Source organism: Saccostrea cucullata, unplaced genomic scaffold (assembly GCF_032062105.1).
Source record: "Saccostrea cucullata isolate Sc308-1 unplaced genomic scaffold, CSIRO_AGI_Scuc_v1 ctg145, whole genome shotgun sequence".
In the NCBI taxonomy this organism is placed as follows: domain Eukaryota; kingdom Metazoa; phylum Mollusca; class Bivalvia; order Ostreida; family Ostreidae; genus Saccostrea; species Saccostrea cuccullata.
Window position 1 is genome coordinate 3192 of NW_026931856.1, and position 23139 is coordinate 26330.

Consider the following 23139-nt stretch of genomic DNA (forward strand, 5'->3'; position numbering starts at 1 on the left):
ATAACATGTTATTAATTTGCTACAACAAATTACTAATTTGTTTTACTAATTTGTTTAAACAATTTACTAATTTGTTTTAAACAAATTAAAAAAAGATACTGCTGCAGCCCTAATACGCTTCAGTAAACAGGTTATTTCTACATCGAAAAATAACATCTCAGGTAACTGTAGAGGCCTTTGGCCTGTAAATGTCACTGAAACTTGGATATAGCAAAACCCCTTACATTAAAATTACTATATGCGAGCCTATATATACACTTAATTACATTGACATTCGTTTAAAAATAGAATTCAACCAAAGCTCTAGATCTGATTTAATTCAAAATTTAAATGTCATTCTTTTTTATATTACAAATTTACGTACAAATATTGATATTATGTGACTAACAAATGAATTAGTCTTACCTTCAACTGTTTCGTACGAATCAGAATCTTCCGAAGACAAGGAAATGTCTTTGTCTGACATTTTTATTAAACAGAAAGTAGAACTTTAATACGCAGGTATTTCCTATACAACTACTTCTATCTAAATATAAAAGCCGGTAATTTTCAAATGACCTTCAAACACTAATCTGAAAACACTACTGACATATTTCACTGTATTTATGATTAAATAAAATTTTAAAAAAAGTAACATGGCATAAAATTCTATTAAAATTGTAGTAATGAATAAAAGTAACTTTATTTATAGTCGGATTATATATACAATTTCTTAAACTTGTACATTTATCAGTCTCTTATTGGTGTTTATAAACAAGAACAAAAACTATAAATTAAACCAACAAAAACGATGTACACTGTATTACACTCTAACATAAGTGATGAGGTATTCCGGATAGTTCTGATAGCGATTATACGTCACAAACTCTCGGAATATCCAGGCTCCATCGCCGACCACACTATCACAGCGCTGAATCTCGGAATGTGCACAGGAATCGGACTCGCAGCCGGACTGGAAGCAGGGAGGTCTTCGGAGATTTGGTTTGGGATGCCTTGCTACATGTATTCTACCAAGGCAAGATCTCACCAGAAACATTTTCTTCTCGCCTTTCGTTCTGTCATCTTTGTGATCTGAAATCAGATCTCTACTTAGAATTCTGGCTCCAAGGCCGTAAACCGAGAATAGACTTAAGCAAAATTTTGATACTGCTTGAATCGCACATGAGTTTAAAAATTTTCAGGTTTGTGTGACATTCAAATGCAAACAGAAAAAAACTTTATTATAATTCTTTTTCAAGCTTTATTGATTTTAAGTCTATCTCAGTTTAAGCTTCGAAGCCTATAACAGTTTGGAAGTGTTCGAGAAAAATATGGGTAAATCTGTTTTGAGTAGATAAAAGAACTAGTAAAACCCCAAAGCGCACCATAATAGAGAAAATTAAGTGATGCATTTAAACAATATTCAACTGATTTTCCCAAGCAATATACTTTATTAGGCCATATATATAGCAACTTTTGAAACAACTGCCATTACTTTTTCGTATGACTGACGTTTTTCATGAAACAACTGCCATTACTTTTTCAAATGACTGACGTTTTTCATACAAATTGTAAGGCCGTTATTTCCACACTTCATTGTCTTCGGATTTTCCCCTTTAATTGGCCAAGTTATTGAGCCCACGGCGGACAACAGGGGTGTTCATTCCTCTATTGCACCTGATCCCATCTCTAATGTTTGCTTTATTTGCTTCCAATGTGTACTTTGGAGCTTGATTACAGAACGTTTTATGCTAGTACTCATTTCATACAAAATTAATTTGAAAATATAAACCTTTGAAAAAAATTATAAAACCTTTGTTGAATTTACGAAAATACTTTATTTCTTTAATTAAAGATTTGCCATTTCTTTACTGTTATGTACCTGTGTACTGGTCTGCCTTCGTTGGACTCTCGGCAAGATACACCCCTTGACCAAACATGCCTTTATTATCAGACATGCTAATATCTAAACCATTCAAAAGAATATTTTTGTACGTTTCGGTTTTTGTTCCATGAAAAAGAAAGTGTTCATTAGCCTCTTCTGGGTACTGATCGCTTCTCAGGACTGGATCCCTACCCATTATTTCCGAGGTGAGTACATTTATCATACTTGGTGAAAGTTCACTCAGTTGTTTGAAAACTCCATTTCTTCCTGCCTTCTGAAAAAGGTATGCCCGAAAATATGAATATTTTTCGTACAAACAAATGTTTTCGAGCCTCTCCACTTTTAAAACCTTTATACTAGAGTAGTTGAGGTCCGCCAGTCCCTCGGCGTCTCTTCCATGTCCAACCATCTGTGGTACCCACGTGGATAAAACCAGTTTCTCTATAGTTTGTCGTGTCGCTGCATCGACGTCAACCAGTCTGGCGTAGAGATTCAACTTCATTTCTATTAACCACGTATACCATGACTGTAATGAATACAGCAACAAAAAATTTCATTCATCAAAAAGCCATAAAAATTAGGAAATGATATGAAATGACAGATAAGGTTTTCTTCTCCCTTTCTTAATTTCGTCTACCCATCGCCTAATTTATCTATCCCTTTCATACAAAAATACCTTTCTTAATTCTTATATCTTTTTTTTTTCAAGCTTGACATTACGTTATATTAAACTGAATTGAATTAATTTATGGTGATTTCCCTTATTTTTTTCCCATGTAGATAGAAGCGGTTAATTATACTTTGTTGACATCCTTGATGGTTCTGCGGGCTGTAACTGTTGTCCAGTATTCCGGTAGTTGAGGTTCTTTGAGGGACAATTCACGACAAAACTCGAGTATCACAGGGGTAGCTGAAGCTCTCTGGAATTTTTTGCATTCTCCTCTCATTGCCTGTAAAACGTTATTAGAATTTCAGTGTTTATCTCTCCCACCCCCTCTCTCTCTCTCTGTCTTTGTGTATGTGTTTATGTGTGGGTGTGACAAACCATGGTAAACTTACTTTAGCTATTTCTGAGTATCGTCCATCAGTTTCTGGTACAACCACTGTCAAATTCATAGTAGTCTTTTGAAAGCTTAAAAAGTCATTCAGTGCTCCAAATATCGCATTTGACACAATCTTTGGCGGTGCATTATATTTGGACTTGTGCAGCATGAAGACAATGGAACTTATCTTTGCCCTATTCGCTTCCGTCAAACAATTAAACACTGCCTCACCAATATCCTAGCATCAAAAAAAATAATTTAAAAAAATATATGATTCGAAAATATTGTTTTGAAAGCTGTTCAGTTTATTTTCATGTTTACACAATGTAAGTAATCAGTTCTATGAAGGATAAAAACACAAGAATCAGTGAAAGAGGAAAGAAAATTTAAGACGCATATTGTTAGAACGTCGTCTCACCTTCCTTATAAAATGTGGATCGTTTTTTCTGTATTGTAACACATAGGTATGATAAATTTTATTTTTATCGAATTGTTTGGAATAAACAATTTCCATATCCCCGTCTGTCATCAAGGAGAGATGGTGAATATCATTTTCAACATGTTTGGTGCGAGTGGTAACATCAAGTGAAGCTGATCCAACAAAGTTGACCACCATGTTGAATTTAGCTTTTTCATCTTCATCTATGCCAGCTTTCACCAGGATTGAAATTTCCCCTATTTTACAGCTGCATACTCTTCTAAGGATTTCTGTGGCTGTTTATTTATATATTTTTTAAATACAGGTTAAAACCATTACCCGGTATTGTATATCAAAGACAAGTTAAGAAAAAAAGAGTACCTTCTTGCTGGTCAAGACCCAATGTTTTAACAGCATCTGCAAATGCCTATAAAGTAAAAACATTAGAAATTAATAGTACCTTTTTATGAATAAGCCCGAGTCTGTGTATATTGCGTCATTACTTTCAGAGAGGGATGCTATGGATTCAGAAACCATAATGTGGCGATATGAAAGTCGGTTGACGTCACAAGATTGCGTGAAATCAAGAGAAAAACTAATCGATCATAAAAAAAGCCCTTTGAATTTCATATCAGCCCTGCAGGTTGCACATCAGCCCTAGAAGCTGATACAGGTAATGTGATGTTAGTGAATACAAACATGCAATAAAAACGTGAATTTTTTTTTTCTAAGGCAGTTATAAATGTATGTATAGATTCTTATCTTCGCAAGATTTTGTAAAACAGTAAATATCTCGCAATAAGAACTGATTACTTGAATGGTTTCTTCGTCGCTGTGGTGTATGACAAAGTGGACCTCTTTAAGTGTTGTTTCGGGATTTTCGTCTTTATATTTCTCCACGGCACGGCACGCGTTTCTTGCCGCCAGATCCCTGGGGAACTTCAGGAATCCCGTAGTCAGAGCTGGGAGAGCTATAGTGGAGAATCCTTGTCTATCCAGCTCTGCCAGGCAGTTAGAAATAAACTGCATATGTACCTACCAAAAAGAAGACAGAATATCATCACTATGTTGCCATAAAGAAAAACAATGTGTTTATGAAATGATAACAATGTATACTGATGTCCTTGTATGGCAGCTTGTAGCGAGGGTTGAACTTTCTCATATGCAAGTCAAATTCCGAGGTCAAAATTGTGGGCATCCAAAAGGAGGACTTGTCATAAGGAGTAAACCTGTGAAAACTCTATAGCTCTAGTTATGACCAAGGTAAAATTGTTTAAAAAATTGGACAAACTCTATGGTCAATGTCAAAAATATTTATAACCATTGAAAGGTCTAGTCACAATGAATACAAATGTGAGCTATGAAAGCCCTAGCACCAACTGTTCAAAGGTTTGGCCAAGATTAAAGTCTTGTAATTTGGATAAAGTTAGCCAAACTCTAGGATGAAGAGGTCAAATTTGGAAGTAGAAAAATGAAAGGTCTTGTCAAAAGGAATACACCTGTGAAATATAAAATCCATAGATCCACACACTCAAAAGTTATGGGCAAGGAAAAAAATTCTGCGGACAAACAAACAGATTAACGAACAAATAGAAAAACAAACGGAAAGATAGTGCAAAAACTATAGTCCCCTGAATAATCTCCGATTACAGAGGCATAAAAACTAACCTCTTCTGCAAGACTATCTCCGTATCTTGCAAGGGAGCCGTGACAAATGATTTTGCACTTAAGTCTTCCTGGACCTGTGACTGCTACATCGCCCTTTCCGACTCCTTTCGGATATTTTTCAGCACACTCATCTTGAATATCTCGTCCTGCTGCGTCTAATAGTGCCCTGGAACACTGTCCGAATGTTAGTTTCAGGTTTTCTGACGTGCTGTTTACTATCACGTCAACCTAACACGAACAGAAAAAATACTAGTAAGTAAAAATTACATGAAAGGTTTTTATTTGGAATCCTCTAAAGAGAAACTCTTGAGATATACAGACCTATGCTCTAAAACCATTAAACCCAATTTAACAAATCATTCAAAGGATAAGTTGCAAATAATGTTACAGAAATTCTTGTAACTAAATAATAAAGAGAAAAGCGTCAATATTTCACCCGTATCGCTCCAATGATGGAAAAAAAATGAAATGGCTAAGTACTGTAAATATAGTAAAAGGAGTTCAGGGAATCAGCCCGAACGCCCACATGTTGAATACAGAAATTCCCGAACCCACCATTGATATCCAAAAGATGATTTGGTAACTGGAAAAATTGTAAGAGGAACCAGGCTTTTTTCGCAAGGGCGAAAAACCTCAAAATCTTATTGCATGATTAGAGGATTTCCTCCCATTAAGCACATTCCAAACTAGAGGTACTGTGAGCGATGAACTCACTAAATGATACTCTCATATGAATAAAATGTTTTTGCTGTGGAAAACTCAAAATATGTGACGGATCAAAAGGTAAACTAGGAGGTGCACAATGGCAATATATGATAAAGATTTTGTGAAAGTTTCATTAAATTTCATTCAGTGGTATGAGAGGAGTTGCGGATAAGAGATGGGTACCACAAAGCTTAAAGGTACTTGGACACAGATTTGAAGTTAATTTTTTCTGTATAATATCACGAATTATATATTTTAATAGCATTTCACACAAAAATTATTTAAAAATCTTAATTCATTAAAAAGATATTAAAACTTTTAATTTTTTGGCGGGTTTGATTGACACATCTTGCACTTTCACAAATTTTAACTTTATTCATAATCTTTAGGAAAAGTGGCAATCTTGTTGTGTATTATTGAGAAATATTAAAACTTAAATCCAGAAAAATAATTTTATTCAGAGTAAAAATGTTAGAAAGCAAAACTCTTTCACAAGTATCGTCATTCCGTTGTGTACAGAGTTTAGCAAATCGAGCACACTCGTGTTATGTACACAGTTTTTGTAAACAAGGCAAGAGTCTGTTATTGTTTAATGTTTACGATTCACCGGGTGCGTTTAAACGCCAAAGTCTGCTCACCACAACTACATGGACTGACAATATATTGTGTGTTTGTTTTGCTTTCGAACATGTAGACCTACTCTGAATTTTCTGGATTATAGTATTAATATTTTTCATGAATACACAACAAGATTGCCATTTTTCCATAGGATTAAGAATAAAGTTAAAATTTGTGAAAGTGCAAGGACGTGTCAATAAACCCGCCAAAAAAAATAAAAATTTTAATAACTTAGAAATGAAATAAGATTTTTAATTAATTTTTGTGTGAAATGCTATTAAAATATATAAGTCGTAATATTATAGAGAAAAAATTAACTTCAAATCTGTGTCCAAGTACCTTTAACAGACGAACAGACAGACGGACGGACATACCGATTAGTATATAACCTCTCGCTTTTCAAGCGGGGGGGATAATGGTTCTTTTTACACACTAGTAAATTTGGCCCCAGAGTAAAAATTAAAATTTTAAAAATCTATTGCAGATGTTCATAGCTCCATTAATGATATTTTAAAAGGTGCTTGAATGTAAGAGTCGTTGTTGGAAGAAGATGTGTAACAGATAGACCGACGGACGGAGCAGAAGAACAATTTTATATCCCAAGTCGCCATAGAGAGTGCGGGTATAAAATGATTACCGGTATCCGTGGTGTTCCGGCAATATAGAAAACGGCTTAATGCATTCTTCGTCGGATTTGCCTAGTGTTAAAGATTCCTCAATTTTATTTGGTGCTGTTATGTAATTTTTGGATAATGTTACAATTTTGTCGATTTCCTTTGTAACGGGCGAGTCGAACTTTTTTTCCTGTCAAATCTACTTAAAGTACGCGTTACTGACACTGAGTTGCCTTAAAATTAGCACAACCCCTTAATTCTGAAATTCGCTTTCATTGGGATGCATGGCTAGAGTTCTGATTCCTCAAGGCCATATAGGAAGTAAGTCTCTAGTAGATTTACAAGTATACATCACGATTCTCATGAAAACCCCGACTGCTAATTTGAAAGAATTTTACCGGCTTTAATGCAGCTTATGCCAATTTCACTAAAATAATTGAAAAGGGCATATAATCTTGTATAATATTAGAATTATTTAAAAATTGTACATACGTAGAGCATAATAGGAAATAAAGTACATTTACAATTTGTAATTTTATCTCGGACAAAGACACTGGAAATGTAAATATTGCTACATAAGTACATGTAAGGGAAATGAACGACTTTTAAGTTCAAGTCATCACGTTTATCATAGAGTTTGATTGTTGCATTTCCATCAACGTCTCTTTCATGTAAAATATTCAAGTATGAAACAGATGTGTTAGATTTTGTGGTATCTTTTATTTCAAGCTCACCAGGATATATCGTATGGACAAATAACAAATGTTATGATTTCCTTAAAATGTGTAATATTTTAATATGGATCATGCTTTAGTAAATTTGTTTTGAAAATCAAACTATTTTAACTGTTTTCATGACAGATATTTTAGTATACAATGAATATATTAAAAAGATCGTTCATCTTAAGAAATGGTGTCCACGAACTATATGGACAACCTTCGTGCGTCGTAGAGAAACGTTAAAATCATGATCTGTATAAACTGCGTATTTCAGATGACCCCTTAATACTGAAGGCAAATTCAATTTTTTACTCTAATCAATCAATAAATGGAGACTATGAAGGATATGGAGATAACGAACAGTATTCAATATAAAAGTCCGTAGAACAATACAAAATAGGAGCAGAGCAAACACAGACCTCCAAAATATCAGAGGTGGGATCAGGTGTCATGGAGGAGTGAGCATCCCCTGCTGACAGGTCACACCCATCGTGTGCTCCTTGTCATTATCGGGAAATAATCGAAAAGTCCGTCTTCAATTCAGTGTAAAAATAATGGACTAACAATTTAAAAGATGAAAAACGTCAATAAGCATTTGACTCAATGATAAATTGTATTTGCTGAGAAGGTCAATGTATCGACCATAGAACTTACGAAATGATGACTTTTAACGAGACTGCTGATACTCTTGTTCCATCAACTTGTTTTTCAATAATTTACCTCGTTTTAGAAATTGTTCATACGTAGAGCATGCTCTTGCGTATCGAATCAACTAAGATATATAAACTCCGTATGCAGGTGATGAAGGTATATTGCAGCATAAGTAAGGGAAGTTGACGATAGAAAAGTTATAGTCAACATGTTTATCATAGAGCTTTGTTGTTTGATTAGCATTAACGTCTTTTTCATATATCCAAGTATAAAACACATGTGTCAGACTCTGAGGTATCTTTTATCTCAAGCTCACCAGGAGACATTGATCGACATAGGAATGGAAATTACCGTTGTTAATTGAAATCCGTCGTTGATACACTTATCTAAGTGTCAAGTTGAAGGCCACAGCAATTTTTTTTCTTTTCACGCATAAGATTTTGCATAAATTCTGCTTCATGTGAATACAAAAATAGGTCTGCTTTTATCTAATTAGTACCCATGGGAATTCCAATAGATTGTTGAAAGGCCTGGTCTCCAAAAGCAACATAGATATTGTCAATCAGAAACTCAAGCATCTTGTTCTTGTCAACCTCGGAGTACTTGTGTGTGCTATCAGAATGTGTTTTAACAAAATAATTTTGCAAATGACCAATGACCAGGTAAATAAATTTACGAGTTCCAGTTTTACCGAAAAAGCAGCTGTTAATGATATCAAAAAGCCTGCACTTTAATTTATCGTGGAAAATGGTTGTGCATAAAGTTGAAAAATCGTGAGTTTTTAAGCTGTTGATTTTGGTAAAATATTGTGATTTCAAATTGTCCAAAAAGTTCTTTCGAATTTTTTAGTATCCACATCTGATTTACACAACTTCTTGAATACATTGTTGCACAGTAATCTTGAGGTTTCTCCTTCACTACTGTTAATATCTTAGTGAGGAGTAAAAAAAGATGCTTGTTTGAACATTTACTGGGACGATATGAAATTCAATGCAAGACGCGAACACTCAATCATACATGTTTTTTGAAAAGGAATTTGCTCTCGCTGGTTAAAAAAGGCTACATACGTTTTCCCTTTGTAATGCGCCTCTGAAGACAGCGAATGTTATGTCTTTGCACAGAATTCTTACCACCTCCTCTGTCTTGTCAAGACGATCTAAATTGAACCAATAAGTAAATACTGTAAACGTATTGCATTTTGCTGTTTTTAAGAGCCTTTGGCGCAAAACAATTTCCATTATATCAGTTAAATCAAATTCAACGCTAAGTACTGCAAGAAGAAATGCAGTAAATCAGTCTATACTAATCACCTCGACTCAAAACCAAACCAAACATTAAAAGGAAACAAGTTTTAAAAATACTGAAAAGGCAGTTTTATAATTTTATTTATTTCTTTCGTAATTCTGCAGTAAAGTTTCAAAACTAGCCTCTTACCAAAGAAATAATAATATATGTTAAAATTATATTAGAAGCTTTAGCAACTAATTTTCAACCTTCAGACACTAAAGGAAAACATTTTGAAGCATCTTTGTAGAAACAGAATTTAGAGATATAAATGAAGACACAGCAATAGTTACTTGTTACTTTTCCTACCTTTAATTAATTCTTACCTTTCTTAATAAGGTGACGTAGATAAGGGACGTAATCCATGGGGAACTGTGGGAGGTAAAAGGGAGATGGCATCCGGTACGACCATGTTTGACGATACATATCGTGTCTTTCAGGATCAGTATTTCAAATCTTTATAATAAAACTGAAAGTATGATTAAAAATGAATATAGAAATGATATTATATGTCTTCCTTCCTTGACCTAATCCCTATCTCCATACATTGTAAATGTATTTGAGGAAGGAATCTCTGTTTCTGAACAACTATATATTTTACACTTCAGACACGTGCTCGTTTTTGTGTGATGCTTAACGTACATCTCGAGAATTATTCACTTAAAACTTAACTTTGAAAGAAATTGCTAAAACCCTGAAGCATTTACTTATTTGTCAGTACCCGGTAGCCTGCACCGGTTTACAACGTAAATAAGATGTACCTGTATACTCAGGGCATAATCTAGAGCACAGAATAACATTGGAGACCTGGACGCCATATGATGATGATAGTGCAATATTTAAGAAATAAGGTATCATTTTTTGAGTTTTATTGAGATGTAAAACGGGTTGGTCACGTGATCAAATCCCATAAAGCCCGAAGGGCTTTATGGAAGATTTGATCATGTGTCAACCCGTTTTACATCTCAATAAAACTCAAAAAATGATACCTTATTACTTATATTTACATTTGTGACTTATTCATACTTTATATTTGCCTGATTGTTACTTTTAACGTGTGAAATGCGTTAATTTTTCAAACCCAACGGCATGTATGTAATCCACTAAACGCGCGTCGACCCTTTATGACGTCACAGAGAAATTACGTGGAACGTTTATCCAAACGCACATCTATGACCTCTTGACCCCAAACCTGTATTTACACAGTTATAAAAACGCTTGCCTTCAGTAGTGTTATGTAAAGGAAAACATTTGCAAATGTAAATATAACTCCTAAAACCTCCATATATCAAACAAATGTGATCGACTCTGTGGTATCTTTGAATAAAATCAAGGTTACATACTTATGAAGAAATTGATAAATAAAGGTCATTGATAAAACAAACGAGGTGTTTTGGCTGCAGTAGAAAAAGTCACCTTTGAACCACCAAGTATTACCTAAAAAGAAAACTCCGACTTCACATCGATAGGACAACATTTATAATGTTCAAATTTCAATATTCACCCAGCCAAAACATACCAGGTAGATACAATACAAAAAAAACCACCTGTTATATATAATTGAAATTATATATACATGTATAAAGCCTATGACATGTCAACCAAATACGTACAATAAATTTCCAAATAAAATTTTAAGGATTTATCATTTTGACAAGATGGTCATTAGGTATTTGTAAGCGAGAAATAATTGAGTAAGCTTTGAATTTATTGAATATAATCTTCAAAAATAAGAATATACATGGGAATGAAATTTTTATATTAAGCGAAAGCAATCTTCTAATGGAAGAAAAAAATCTTTTAAGACACTCAGTATGTCAACATTGTATTTTTGGAATTCGCTCACCACAATTTGACCTAATATACGGCTTCTTTGTACTTTAAATATTTTAACAGAGAATAAGCATCATACATTACGTTCATATTGATTTTATTCAAAAATCATGACAATTTCCTTGTTCAAACACTATTACGCAATGTAATGAAAAAGGGTAAAGATAACGAAACGTGATAGATCGAAAAAATTGCAAACTATACAAACCTGTAATAGGAACAGACCCTCGGGAATTCCAGAAGGATCAGATGCGTCTCCTGTACACCCGTCCTGAGTCGTACGTACTGATCAGGTACACAGGACTTTCTAAGTAAGCTTTTCTATGTAAGTCAGAATACTACCCTATGAAAGGGCACATTTGCTGACAAGGTCATAATAACATCCATATAACTAGTGCTAATTGTAACGGGAACCGTTACAGATGTTCCCCAAACGCTCCCCAACTCCCTTTTGATGCCATATTCCCTGTAAGCTTCATTAAAATAGACAATTCAGTGCATTTTCTACTTTAACAACGTTTTCCCAGAAGGATACCAATTATATTCAAATTTTAGCATTGCACCCAATCGCTTGTGAATGCATGTGCGTTAAGACCATATCCTCATGTCTACACTATCTATATATTTTAATATACTATATATTAAAGCATTCAGTCCAAAAGTAATAAAAATCACTCATTCAAGTGTATTTCTTATTTCTCTCGTTCCAAATGCACGCACCTGCGTGCACGTGCATGATCACCATACCTTCTTGTGGGAGTCTAATATTTATCTGTGTTCTGAATCCCATCCTGTTTGGTTGAAAAACAAGGAAGTTATAGGTATTTCAAGTTTCAGCCAATCAGATTGCAGCACACATGCATGCGCGTGATTTCATGATATTTTTTCTATATCGCATTGTAGGATATCCTAATGAATGACTATATTTTAAATTTCAAAGTATTTCGTCAAAAAACAAAGGAGATATAGTCATTTAAAGTTTCATCCAATCAGATTGCAGCACACGTGCATGTGCGTGTTTTCTTGAATTTTTTTGTATATCATATTGCAGGACATCCTAATGTATGACGATGTTTTAAATTTCAAAGCATTTAGTTAAAGAACAAAAGAAGATATTGAGATTTTTCTTTCAGCCAATCAGAGCAAAGCGCACGTGCACGCACGTGCTTGCATGTGCACGTCGACCATACCTTCTTGTGGGAGTCTATTATGTCTGTCTATGTTCTAAATCCCATCCCGTTTGGTTGAAAAACAAGGGAGTTATAGCCATTTTAAGTTTGAACCAATCAGATTGCAGCACACGTGCATGCGCGTGTTTTCATGGCAATTGTTGTATATCATGTTGTAGCGCAACGTAAAGTATGCCAATATTTCAAATTTCATAGCATTTCGTCAAAAAACAGGAAAGATATTGAGATTTTTGTTTCAGCCAATCAGAGCGAAGCGCACGTGCATGCGCGTGAGTTGGTGCTTATTTGACAGTGTCACATTATCAACACTATTAATGTTTGCTAATATAATGAGTTTCAAATCATTTCATTGAAAAATGTAAAAGTTATAGCTATATTAAGTATATCAGTCATTTCACTCAAATCACGCGCCCGCACGTGCAGGCGTATGCGTGCAAAATGACCTTCGTTCAGCACATCTACACAACACACCTATTAACCCTAAAAAGGTTTTAGCTCAGTTGGGTGAACAGTTTCTGAGAACACTTCTGGACAAAAAAGTACCGGAGAAGAAATAAGAAGAAAAAAGAATAATAATAATAATAATAATAATAATAAGAAACAGAGTAAAAACAATATGTTCCCCAACTTCGTTTGGGGAACATAACTAGTGCTAATTGTAACGGGGACCGTTACAGATGTTCCCCAAACGCTCCCCTACTCCCTTTTATAGTCACATTCCCTGTAAGCGTAATTAAATAAGACAAACTCTATGCATTTGAGACTTTAAGAACTTTTACCCAGAAGCGTACCATGTTCATTCAAATTTTATCATTGCACACTTGCGCATGTGAATGCATGTGCGTAATGACCATATCATATTGTCTACACAATCTATATTTTTTAATGCGCTAAATATTAAAGTATTTAATCCAAAAGTATAAAAAAAAAAAAACGCTCATTCAAGTGTATTTTTGATTTTACCGATTTTACGTGCACGCACGTGCATACATGAGCATGATGACCATACCTTCTTGTAGAAGTCCATTACATCTATCTATGTTCTAAATCTCACCACGTTTGGTTGAAAACCAAGGGAGTTATAGCTATTTAAAGTTTCCGCCAATCAGATTACAGCGAACGTACACGCATGTGTATGCATGTGCATTGTTACCATACCGTCGTGTAGAAGTTCCTTATATCTATCTATGTTCCAAATTCCATCCTGTTTGGTTGAAAACCAAAGGAGTTATAGCTATTTAAAATTTAAGCCAATCAGATTGCAGCACACGTGCATGCACGTGTTTTCATGATAATTGCTATATATCATATTGTAGGATATCTTAATGTATGGCTATGTTCAAAAAACAAGAATTCAAGATATAGAGACTTTAGTTTCAGCCAATCAGAGCGAAGCGCACGTGCATGCGCGTGAGATCTTGCTTTTTTGATCATGTCATCTTGTTTACGCTACTAATATATCCTTACATTATAAATTTCAAAAGATTTCATAAAAAAATAGAAAAGTTACGGCTATATCCATTATATTGTTCATTTCACGTGTTGCACGTGCGCGCAAAATGGCATGTTGACAATGTCATCTTATCTACATTTATAATATGTCTATATATTCTAAATATCAAAGCATTACATCAAAAAATGTAAAAGTTACGGCAATTTCAAGTATATTGGTTAATTCACGTGTTGCACGTGCGCGCTCTTGCAAGCACGTGCGCGCAAAATGACCTTCGTTCCGCAAATCTACATAACATGCCTACTAATCCTAAAAAGGTTTCCCCTTAATCGGATGTGTACTTTACAAGATCATTCGCGGACCAAATTTTCCCAAGAAGAAAAATAATAATAATAAGAAACAGAGTAAAAACAATATGTTCCCCAACTTCGTTTGGGGAACATAATTACGAATTATTGACTTTAAAGGGGGTTTTGAAGAGCTCGCTTCATGACGGGAAGGTAGTGGTTTCAAACCCCAGTCGAAACTGACCTAGGTCAATAAAAAATAATAGTAGCAACTGCTTCTTCACCAAGCATTCAGCACTCTGAAGTGAAATTTGCGACCCTTCACGATCTCATGGCAACATTTCTATAAGAGTAAAAGTTTTTAAAATGGGGGTCTAAAAGAACATAAATAAATATGTAATGAAATCCTTGCATCATCAGTTCATCTGTCAGTAGACTGCCTCGGTTTTTAGAAATTGATCTTACTCTTGATACCTTTATTTATATCGTACCATCTCTAACAAATTGGTTGTTGGTCCTCTCCCTACCGACCAGGTAGATTTACGCAACTATCTACCAATCCATTTTTTTTTACCTTGGGTCGGGATAGGGCAGACAAACATTATTTTTTAAAGATGGCCTCGACTGTATATTATATAATTAGCAATGGTTACACCCATTCATAATATGACATATTATGTCAGTTAGATATATCCAAGTCAGCTTGACATAAGACACCACAGGATCTGTCTCTTATGTTTCTCTCAGGTGGTTTATTTATTGTTTGGCCTTTGACAGGCCATCTATAAAAAGCGTCTGAATGCTCGCTCCCGACTCACCAAAATTGTGTCGGTAGGTAGGGGGAATTCTGTTGGCTTAAGCAGAAAAAATATCGTGTTCTTGAAAGTTGAACAAAGTTTGTAGTTGGGTCACTTTTAGCCAGTCTGTCGGGAGAGGGCAAACCATTTTTAAAGATGGGCTCATCCTTAGTCATATAAACACCCAAATATGGAAAGCAGAATACTCTGTAGCTTTTTTTTCATTTCGGGTTCACAGGGGTGCATCGAGTTGACATATGAAAGGAATCAACTTAATATTGTTGACATTATTTGGTATATCTGAATGTGAAGCTAAAAGCCACAACTGATTTATTTTTATGTAAATTTTTTAATAAATTTTGCTTCATTCAAATGAACAGACTCAGTTGTAATTTTCAATTTCTTGTCAACACATTCAGGTTTGAAAAAATAGTATGGTGTAGTTTTATGCACGTTCGTAGGTGATGAGATATTCAGGGTATGTCTGACGCTTGTCATACACAATGAATTCCCTGAACAACCACTTCCCATCCCCAACAACAGAATCATAGAAGTCTTTAGGTTTGTGAGTAGTGCAGTTGTCCTTTCTACACTTCTTACATGGCGCTCGTCTGTGAGCTACAGGGAAATCATACAGACATACGTCTCCCAAACACATGCGAACTAGCAGCATCTGATGAGGAATTTTCTTTCTGTTTTCTTTCTTGTCTGCATAATATACCAAACTTCTAAATTAATTAAACATTGGTGTTTCAAACAATGTTTATCATGCAACTAAGAGAAAAGTCACTCGACAAAAGATAAACAAAAGACACGCGGAAAAGGTAAAATTATAAAATAATCATATTCAGGATGTGGAATGAGTGTAAGACGAACGATAGAGAAAAAGAAACGTAATGGGCTACGTGTACCTACCTACATACTGATCAGCTTTTGTTGAACTCTCGGCACCGTATGCCCCCTGTCCAAACATAGCGGTACCTCTAGACATTCTACAATCTAATCCTTGTGTCAGAACAGAATCTAAAGTTTCTGCTAATGTCCCGTGAAAAACGTAATGTTCATTGATTTCTGGATAAATGTCCGACAGAAAAGAAGTGCTGGTTTTGTTTGATTTCAGAATAGAGGTAGTTTTGATTTCGCCGGATGATTTTGGAAGAGTTCCTAAAGGAAATGGACCGCCTCTGGCTCTTGCTTTGTCAAAGAACCTTTGTCTTTCCTGAACATAACTCTCATATAAATCTAGATTCTCCACACGTTCTACTTTGGTAATTCGAATATTGTTGTAGAAAAGCATATCCAAGCCCTTTGCATCGGCCCCCTTTCCTACATTGTGAGATTCCCAAGTCTTCTCTACGATGTTAACGACCAGATCCTTTGTATTCTGGTCGACGTTGACAAGGCTGTAGGGATGTCGTCTGTTCCGCCGTTTACAGACCTTAATCTTTTCTCCTCCTTTATAATCAGTCCAATAGGACGGAACACAAAGCTCCTCCTCGTACATCATGGAGAACCAGTCACGTGATCCCCGAACTGGTGGAGGTTTGGGTTTTGGTTCTATTATTATTGGGGCCTTATTTTTCATCTTTGGAGGTGCTATCTTATTTATTTCTCTTTCAAATTCCTGTAAAAAAAAGAAATGGATAATATTTAGTAAATCGTGTTTCTAGTACACTATTGCATCGTTATTCTATTTGTAACATTTAATATGTTGTGCAATAGAACGTAGGAAAAATGATTTATTTTTTTATTTTTAGTCTTAACCCCTATAAGTTTTTTCAGCGTACCTTCCATATATTTAGAAACTCTGAATCTCTTATGTCCACTACTACATAAACTGTATCTATTTTTGAGTCTTTGTTGGCTGTGCTGTATTCTTTGATAGAAGAAAAGATTTTCATGGCCGATATCCTCGGAGGAAATTTTAAGTCTCCAACACCAAGTGTTGGAATTGCAATGGTTTTATAACCATCTTCTTGTAGTTTCATCAAAGAAAGTTGAACCGTTAATACCAGTGCCTGTAAATATGAGAGAGGTTTTATAATACTCAGTATTGAAGATTGTCACACTCAGGGTATTTAAATTTAGGAATATAGAAAAGAGGAGGAACTGACTGCAAGTTAAATGAAAAGAGCACAGTCGAAATAAAGCAAGCCATCTAGTACCTTACCTGCTGGTTTTGATCCCCTTCCTTAACAGCATACCTTGGCAGGGCCCCGAAGTACACATTTTTAACGTTTTGAAGATTATGACCTCCGATAGATTCTACATCACCCACGTCTATTCCCACCGGGAACGCTTTGGTGAATTCCCTTTCTATACCGGGACCACCAGCCTTAACGATAGCTCTAGACGATCTGGTGGACCCAGGCTTTCTATATGGAGGTAGGGCCTCAACAATGACATCAACCTAGAAAATGAAGATTAAGGCCAGTCATCTTATTCGGAGTAAAACAATTAAGAGGAGGTATTTTCAGTCATCTACAGCATTGAAATGCAAAATACCTTCTGTTCCACTAGACATCCAGAGACAAGCTTCACCGTCAGATTTTCAAGAGAATATTCAATATCTTTTGGTTTGGAAGGTAAAACTCCTGTGAATATTTATACATAAAAATTGAGATTTTCCTTTTCTTACGATGAAAAAAAAAATTTAAACAAAGATATGAACAATTAAAGATTTTATTTAATAATTGAATCTTGTGCAAAACAATTACCTTGCAAAGTTGGCTTTTGGTATATAGTATACGAATAACGATTGAATTCATTTTCGAAGTCTTCAAACGTTTTGGTATCCTTAGGGAATATAACGAAGCGTATATCCAAAACAGTCGTTGATTTATGTCTCATTTCAAAGTCTTTTACACATTGAAGCAGACGACAAACAACGACTTTAGCGGGAAACTGTAGAAAACCTGTGCCCAGTGCAGGAATGGCGATCGAATTAATTTGCAATTGATCTCCCCTCTCAAGACACTTGGTAACAAAATCTGTAAGAGTCTGAAGAAAAAACAATCTTAATCTTTGGATGCAAAGGACATTTAAATATGTCATTTTCTGGTATACCTACCTGCTCCACTGAATTACTTTCTTCTGCTCTCCAATACTTCAGACATCCATGGAATATATATCCACAGTACAACTCTCCGCCTCCAGTTTCTGCCAGTTCTCCAAACTTGATTCCGTCCGGATATTTTCGCGTGCATTCCTGTTGAATAGAGCGTCCGGCTTTTTGTAACATAGCTCGCGAGGCGTTTCCCGCGTCCAGTGTTAATGTTTGTGAAGTACTGTTGACGATTGCGTCAACCTCCTCTTCGTAAACTAACCCTTTTTTCAAAGTGACTTTTACTCGCCCAATCCTTGCTTGGCAATCCTTTGGCTTTTCAGATGGAAGTCTTTTCCTGTAATATAAACGAAATATCCGCTCATCTGAAAATTCACGAAAGTAATCAATGTACGTTCTTTTTTTTCATATGATCCTTCATAATCATTTAATTCTTGGTGTTAAGGGAATCCTATTTCATAAATGTTTTTCGTCTAAACAAATTTATTTAATATTTTACTTGAATTTCAGAAATTCAAGTAAAATATTTCAAGTGTTCTTTTTTTCAGAGGGGGTTCGGTAGGAGGGGAGAAGGGTTCAAATATTTTACAAAAAAGCATAAAGATGAGATAGAAAATCTAAATAATACAAGGTAATGTTATCACACCTTATCACATATTTGAATACTCACTTCCTTCTCCCTAGTAAGCCAGGGAGAAAACTACTCTTCAGGTCATCATCCTCGTCAAGAGGTGGCGCTTTTGAGCTTCCGTCGTCTGCTTCTAGCAGATTTCCGGACGATGCTGATCTGGTTATTCTTCGCGCCATTTTATCATTTCACTAGAAAAATTTGAAATAAACAAACTATTTGACAAATTGCAGTCTTTCCTTCTTTATTCGATTAAACAATATACAATCAATCAATCTATATTCGATCTCCAAAACTTTCAAATACTACAATGTAGTTACTGATATATTTAGTTTTAGCAGCTAATAATGTGTTATTCAACAGACATTTCAGATAAATAATAAGAGGTAAAAAGAAATACGTTCAAAACTTTATATCACAAAATCTGTTTATTTCTGACTTTTTTGACTCTCGTTATTTCTAGATAAAAAGAAATATGATAGGTATATGTTAACATAACATTTTAAAAATGTACTTTCGTTATCAAAATTTAAAAAGAAAACAACAAACATATGATCGTATAACAAATACTTCCAATTTACCTTGTCAGTCTTCCTCTTGGCATGAAAAGTTGATGGAAATTTAAACCAAAAGTAGATGAAAATTTCCACGAAGGGAAGTTCCGACTTGCATTTAAAAATATCTACTACTAAATCGATCTTCTGGTAAAGAATGTTGAAATTAAGGTATTTAAACATGTTATAAATAACCTGTAAACAAGTATAAACATATTTCCCCACACATACAATTAATTAATAAAAATATGTCCCACGGCAGATCCGATGTAACGACGTTGTGTTTTAAATTCACTCTCTCTTAATTATATAATTCTTTCATTTAGCGGCGATTTAGCTTCAGCTGTTGAGAAAGTCAAGTATTAAAGCTATATTTCTTTTAACATTAAGTTGGATATTTCAACGATTCTCTGCACATGTTTCTTATTTTATCTTAGTCTCGATACTTAATTCTTCGAACCTTCCAATTTCTGGAATTTTGATTTTCCTACGTTTCATTGAATTTGAGATAACAAGTTTAATTGTATATCAATTTACATAATATACAAGGTACAACTGAACTTCGGTATCTCGAACACCAATAGCTTAAATACAATAGATATAGGTTTTAAATGTATTTTCATGGTCCGATCGAGTTCAAGTCAAAGATATTTGACTGGTCATTAAGTAAGCAAAAAATTTATGTAATACTTGTGTAAGTTTTTTTTAAAAAAAAGTTTATTTTAAATATGTGAGGAACAAAGAACATGCTAAAAATATAATTTTCAACATCAAATAAGAGGAGAGAGAAATATTTCCAACATACATAGGCGTAGTCACAGGGGGGGCAGCGGGGGCACTAGCCCCCCCACTTTCAGATGTGGGGGGGCAAGAGTATGTCTGTGCCCCCCCACTTTTTAAAAGAAGAACAAAATCACAGCTATTTTCCCCAACATTACCTTTACAATAGGAAATATTCATTGAATGGATTTCAAAGCAACTTCCCTTTGAAAAAGTTGGCCTCTACCCCCCCCCCCCCCCCCCCCCCTCCCCCCCACGAAATAGGATTTTCGAGTTTGGGGAACTTTCCCTTTTTTTTTTTTTTTTTTTTTTTTTGCTTGTGAAAGAATTTCTGGAGCTGAGCCCCCCCACTTTTAAGTTTGGTTTTTTTTTTTTTTTTTCAAAGAATTTCTGGAGTTGAGCCCCCCCACTTTTAAGTTTGTGACTACGCCTCTGACATATTAAGCACTGAACACTTAATAGTGCTCTTGGCTATCTTTTGATGCTCCCAGGTATTGAAATGGTGATGTATCTAAAACTTTTCACTTGACACGCATAAACCAGTATCACATTTGAATACAAAGACACAAGTACTGAAAAATAAATACAAATCTGATTAAAGAACGGTTAAATAATGAGTTTGCATGTTGCACAATGGCTGATCAAGTTTAGAAAAATGCATAGCCTTAATTCAATAATTGCCAGAAGAAATTAACAAAAATACCTTTGAAATATTAACATCAAATTATCGTAAAATTTTTACAGGATGCTATTTATTTTTATATACTACAATATACAGCCATAGCTAGGTAATCCTCAACCTCTTTCTCTTCCTGGGTGAACACAAAATAACAAACGTACTTTTTTTTACCTAAAATATTTTATAAACAATCAAAAAGCATAAATAAAAATATATGCAGTACAAATGTTTTAAATTAAAAAATATATACAACTCACTTTTCAACAACAGAGTGGTGGAGAGGTATACAACATTGGCGAAATACATGTACTTATAATACAAAAATGCAAAGTTTGAAAGTGATGCTATATTAATAGATTATGACATATATGAATTTTACATTTATAATTGAAATATGTGAATTAAAAGAAACTTTGAATTTGCAAACTTTTGCAGTAATTAATTGTACGTCATAGAATCAATATATACAAGAAAAGAAGGAGCAAGAATACATTTTTTTTGGTCATGTCCACAAGGGATGTCCACTCAATTATGACACTTGATCGACTTTGATTGCTATTTAAAATTTGCATTGTTTAACTGAACTTTTGAGAATTTTTTTTCTGTTCACATATTATTTTTGGTTAACATGATTTTATTTGGGGATAATTTAGTTACAAGTAAACAATTTAATTCTATATATATACGACACAAAGTAGAAATAACACTGCCATTGCATAATTGTTCGAAAGAAGCTAAGACTCCAAACCTGGTGTTTCCATGGGTGTTTCATCAGTGCCACACGAGGTCTTCACATTTGACTTTCTATTTCTAAATGTATCGGGTGCAACCATTTCTTGAACAATTCGTCTGACCCTTTCATTAAATACAAATGAAATCATGACGCACAGCCCCTGTGATCCATTAAGAATAGACACTAAGTAAGAAAATGGAGATATTTCAAAAAGTCCATCAATTATCTGAAAGATCCAAGTCAGTCCTGTGAGGAGAAACAGCTTTAAGTAAATGGAGAGATAATTTCGAGAGGGACCATTTTCAATTTTAGGAGATCTCTGAATTTTAGAAAAAGTTACGGAGAACAAGATGACGTTCACAAAGCAAAAGACTGAAATTGGAATGATGAAAATTAATAATTTTTTTCTCCCACCGTCTATGAAACATGCGGTACCTCCAAACCCAGTCAAGTGCGAAGCAGAAAAAGTCACCTGAAATCCGATCGTGACAGAGACGAGTACCAGAGGAGTCAAATATGAGAAGAAGATGTAAGCTAGGATGATACGATTGCAGGGATTTGTATTGTTAAACTTTGCATCACAAGCAAACACTCGGAACATGTGGATACAAGAAGAGGTGGCACAAGTAAATGTTGATAGCCAAAAGTAATACGTCAAAATACCAACAGTTGTACAAGCCACGTCATCATAAGTGAAAGGGCTCTTAATAAGGGTAAATAACTGTGCAAAAAAGAGTGAAAATACAAAACACATCAAATTTTGTCCAGGTATTGAACGCAGATTTTTGAGAATGCAATACATAGTAAAGGTTATAACAAGCGAGACAAGAGAAACACTTGTTGAAATGATTGTTAGGATTTGAAGCAAATTTAAAGTAGGTGTAATAGAAGGTGGAAGAGAATAATAAGACATGTAATCACTGGCACAAATCCGAACTGCACTGCCCTTAGTTATAGAGAACTGATTGTGATAGAATGCTCTATTCAAAATTGGTACAAAAATTTGAAGCTCATCATTTGAGAAATAGAAATCCATTATTGAAAGTGATATTTGTGGACAAAATAGAAGCTTTGTAATGTCACGACTAGTTACCTCGCCAATTTTAGTTGGTGACTGAAAGCGCTTATTGCAAAATGAATGCAATGGAGAAACACTCTCAAAAACCACCCTTTTACGTCATCATAATATTCGAAAGAGACGTTCCCAATTGTTTCTGTTTTTAAACTAGCTTCATAAATTCGGTATTCAATGAGCTTTTGATCTACTTGTTCTGTTACTTTGAAGGGATGGTTTCGAATGTATAATTTCATGAAAAGAGTTAATATTATTGGATGTGATTCAGAAAACGTAACTATCTTTTGACATTGCCTGTTGAAGCGAAAATGGTATTCTAAGATCGTAAGAATCAAATTAGTATCAATGAGCATTTGATCAGTGAAAAAGGAAGTTATTGATTTGATTAATATATCAATGTCCATGTTCTTTTGACCCACTTTACTATTTTAACTGGCAGTAAACGCAACATTGTGTATCATTCTGGGAGTGAATGATGAGAA

At 34.6% G+C, this 23139-nt stretch overlaps 3 protein-coding genes across 5 annotated transcripts; all 3 read right to left on the reverse strand.

Moving 5' to 3' along the window:
• Positions 1-719: 719 nt before the first annotated feature.
• Positions 720-10127, reverse strand: LOC134233728 (uncharacterized). Its single transcript, XM_062715723.1, has 10 exons — positions 9911-10127; positions 9368-9456; positions 4994-5221; positions 4139-4360; positions 3707-3752; positions 3326-3621; positions 2924-3145; positions 2665-2814; positions 1862-2390; positions 720-1071 (listed from the first exon to the last, which is right to left on the reverse strand). Exons 1-10 carry the CDS (start codon positions 10008-10010, stop codon positions 803-805), a joined length of 2151 nt encoding a protein of 716 aa, XP_062571707.1. The 5' UTR covers positions 10011-10127; the 3' UTR covers positions 720-802.
• A 4384-nt stretch (positions 10128-14511) lies between these two features.
• Positions 14512-19527, reverse strand: LOC134233689 (protein mono-ADP-ribosyltransferase PARP15-like). 3 transcript variants are annotated; one of them, XM_062715671.1, is made up of 9 exons: positions 19418-19527; positions 18879-19027; positions 18215-18545; positions 17862-18144; positions 17650-17738; positions 17315-17554; positions 16932-17162; positions 16060-16768; positions 14512-15852 (listed from the first exon to the last, which is right to left on the reverse strand). In XM_062715671.1, exons 2-9 carry the CDS (start codon positions 19013-19015, stop codon positions 15590-15592), a joined length of 2283 nt encoding a protein of 760 aa, XP_062571655.1. In that variant the 5' UTR covers positions 19016-19027; positions 19418-19527; the 3' UTR covers positions 14512-15589. The 3 variants fall into 3 exon arrangements, with proteins under 3 accessions (XP_062571655.1, XP_062571656.1, XP_062571657.1); XM_062715672.1 differs by having other exon boundaries at positions 15660-15869; positions 16064-16768; XM_062715673.1 differs by having other exon boundaries at positions 15660-15872.
• A 2056-nt stretch (positions 19528-21583) lies between these two features.
• Positions 21584-22738, reverse strand: LOC134233719 (G-protein coupled receptor Mth-like). The gene has a single exon (XM_062715716.1). The coding sequence runs from the start codon at positions 22616-22618 to the stop codon at positions 21584-21586; it is 1035 nt and encodes a 344-aa protein (XP_062571700.1). The 5' UTR covers positions 22619-22738.
• Between the last annotated feature and the right edge of the window lie 401 nt (positions 22739-23139).

Bases quoted from the DNA above. Each gene is read 5' to 3' on its own strand.
- LOC134233728 (XM_062715723.1), bottom strand. From the start codon at position 10,010: ATGTATCGTCAAACATGGTCGTACCGGATGCCATCTCCCTTTTACCTC. The intron at 3,146-3,325 runs GTGAGACGACGT...TTTTGATGCTAG, and splicing joins ATCCACATTTTATAAGGAAG to GATATTGGTGAGGCAGTGTT. The intron at 2,815-2,923 runs GTAAGTTTACCA...AACGTTTTACAG, and splicing joins GATACTCAGAAATAGCTAAA to GCAATGAGAGGAGAATGCAA.
- LOC134233689 (XM_062715671.1), bottom strand. From the start codon at position 19,015: ATGGCGCGAAGAATAACCAGATCAGCATCGTCCGGAAATCTGCTAGAA. The intron at 17,739-17,861 runs GTAATTGTTTTG...AAATATTCACAG, and splicing joins CCAAAAGCCAACTTTGCAAG to GAGTTTTACCTTCCAAACCA. The intron at 17,163-17,314 runs GTAAGGTACTAG...TCATATTTACAG, and splicing joins AAGGGGATCAAAACCAGCAG to GCACTGGTATTAACGGTTCA.
- LOC134233719 (XM_062715716.1), bottom strand. From the start codon at position 22,618: ATGGATTTCTATTTCTCAAATGATGAGCTTCAAATTTTTGTACCAATT.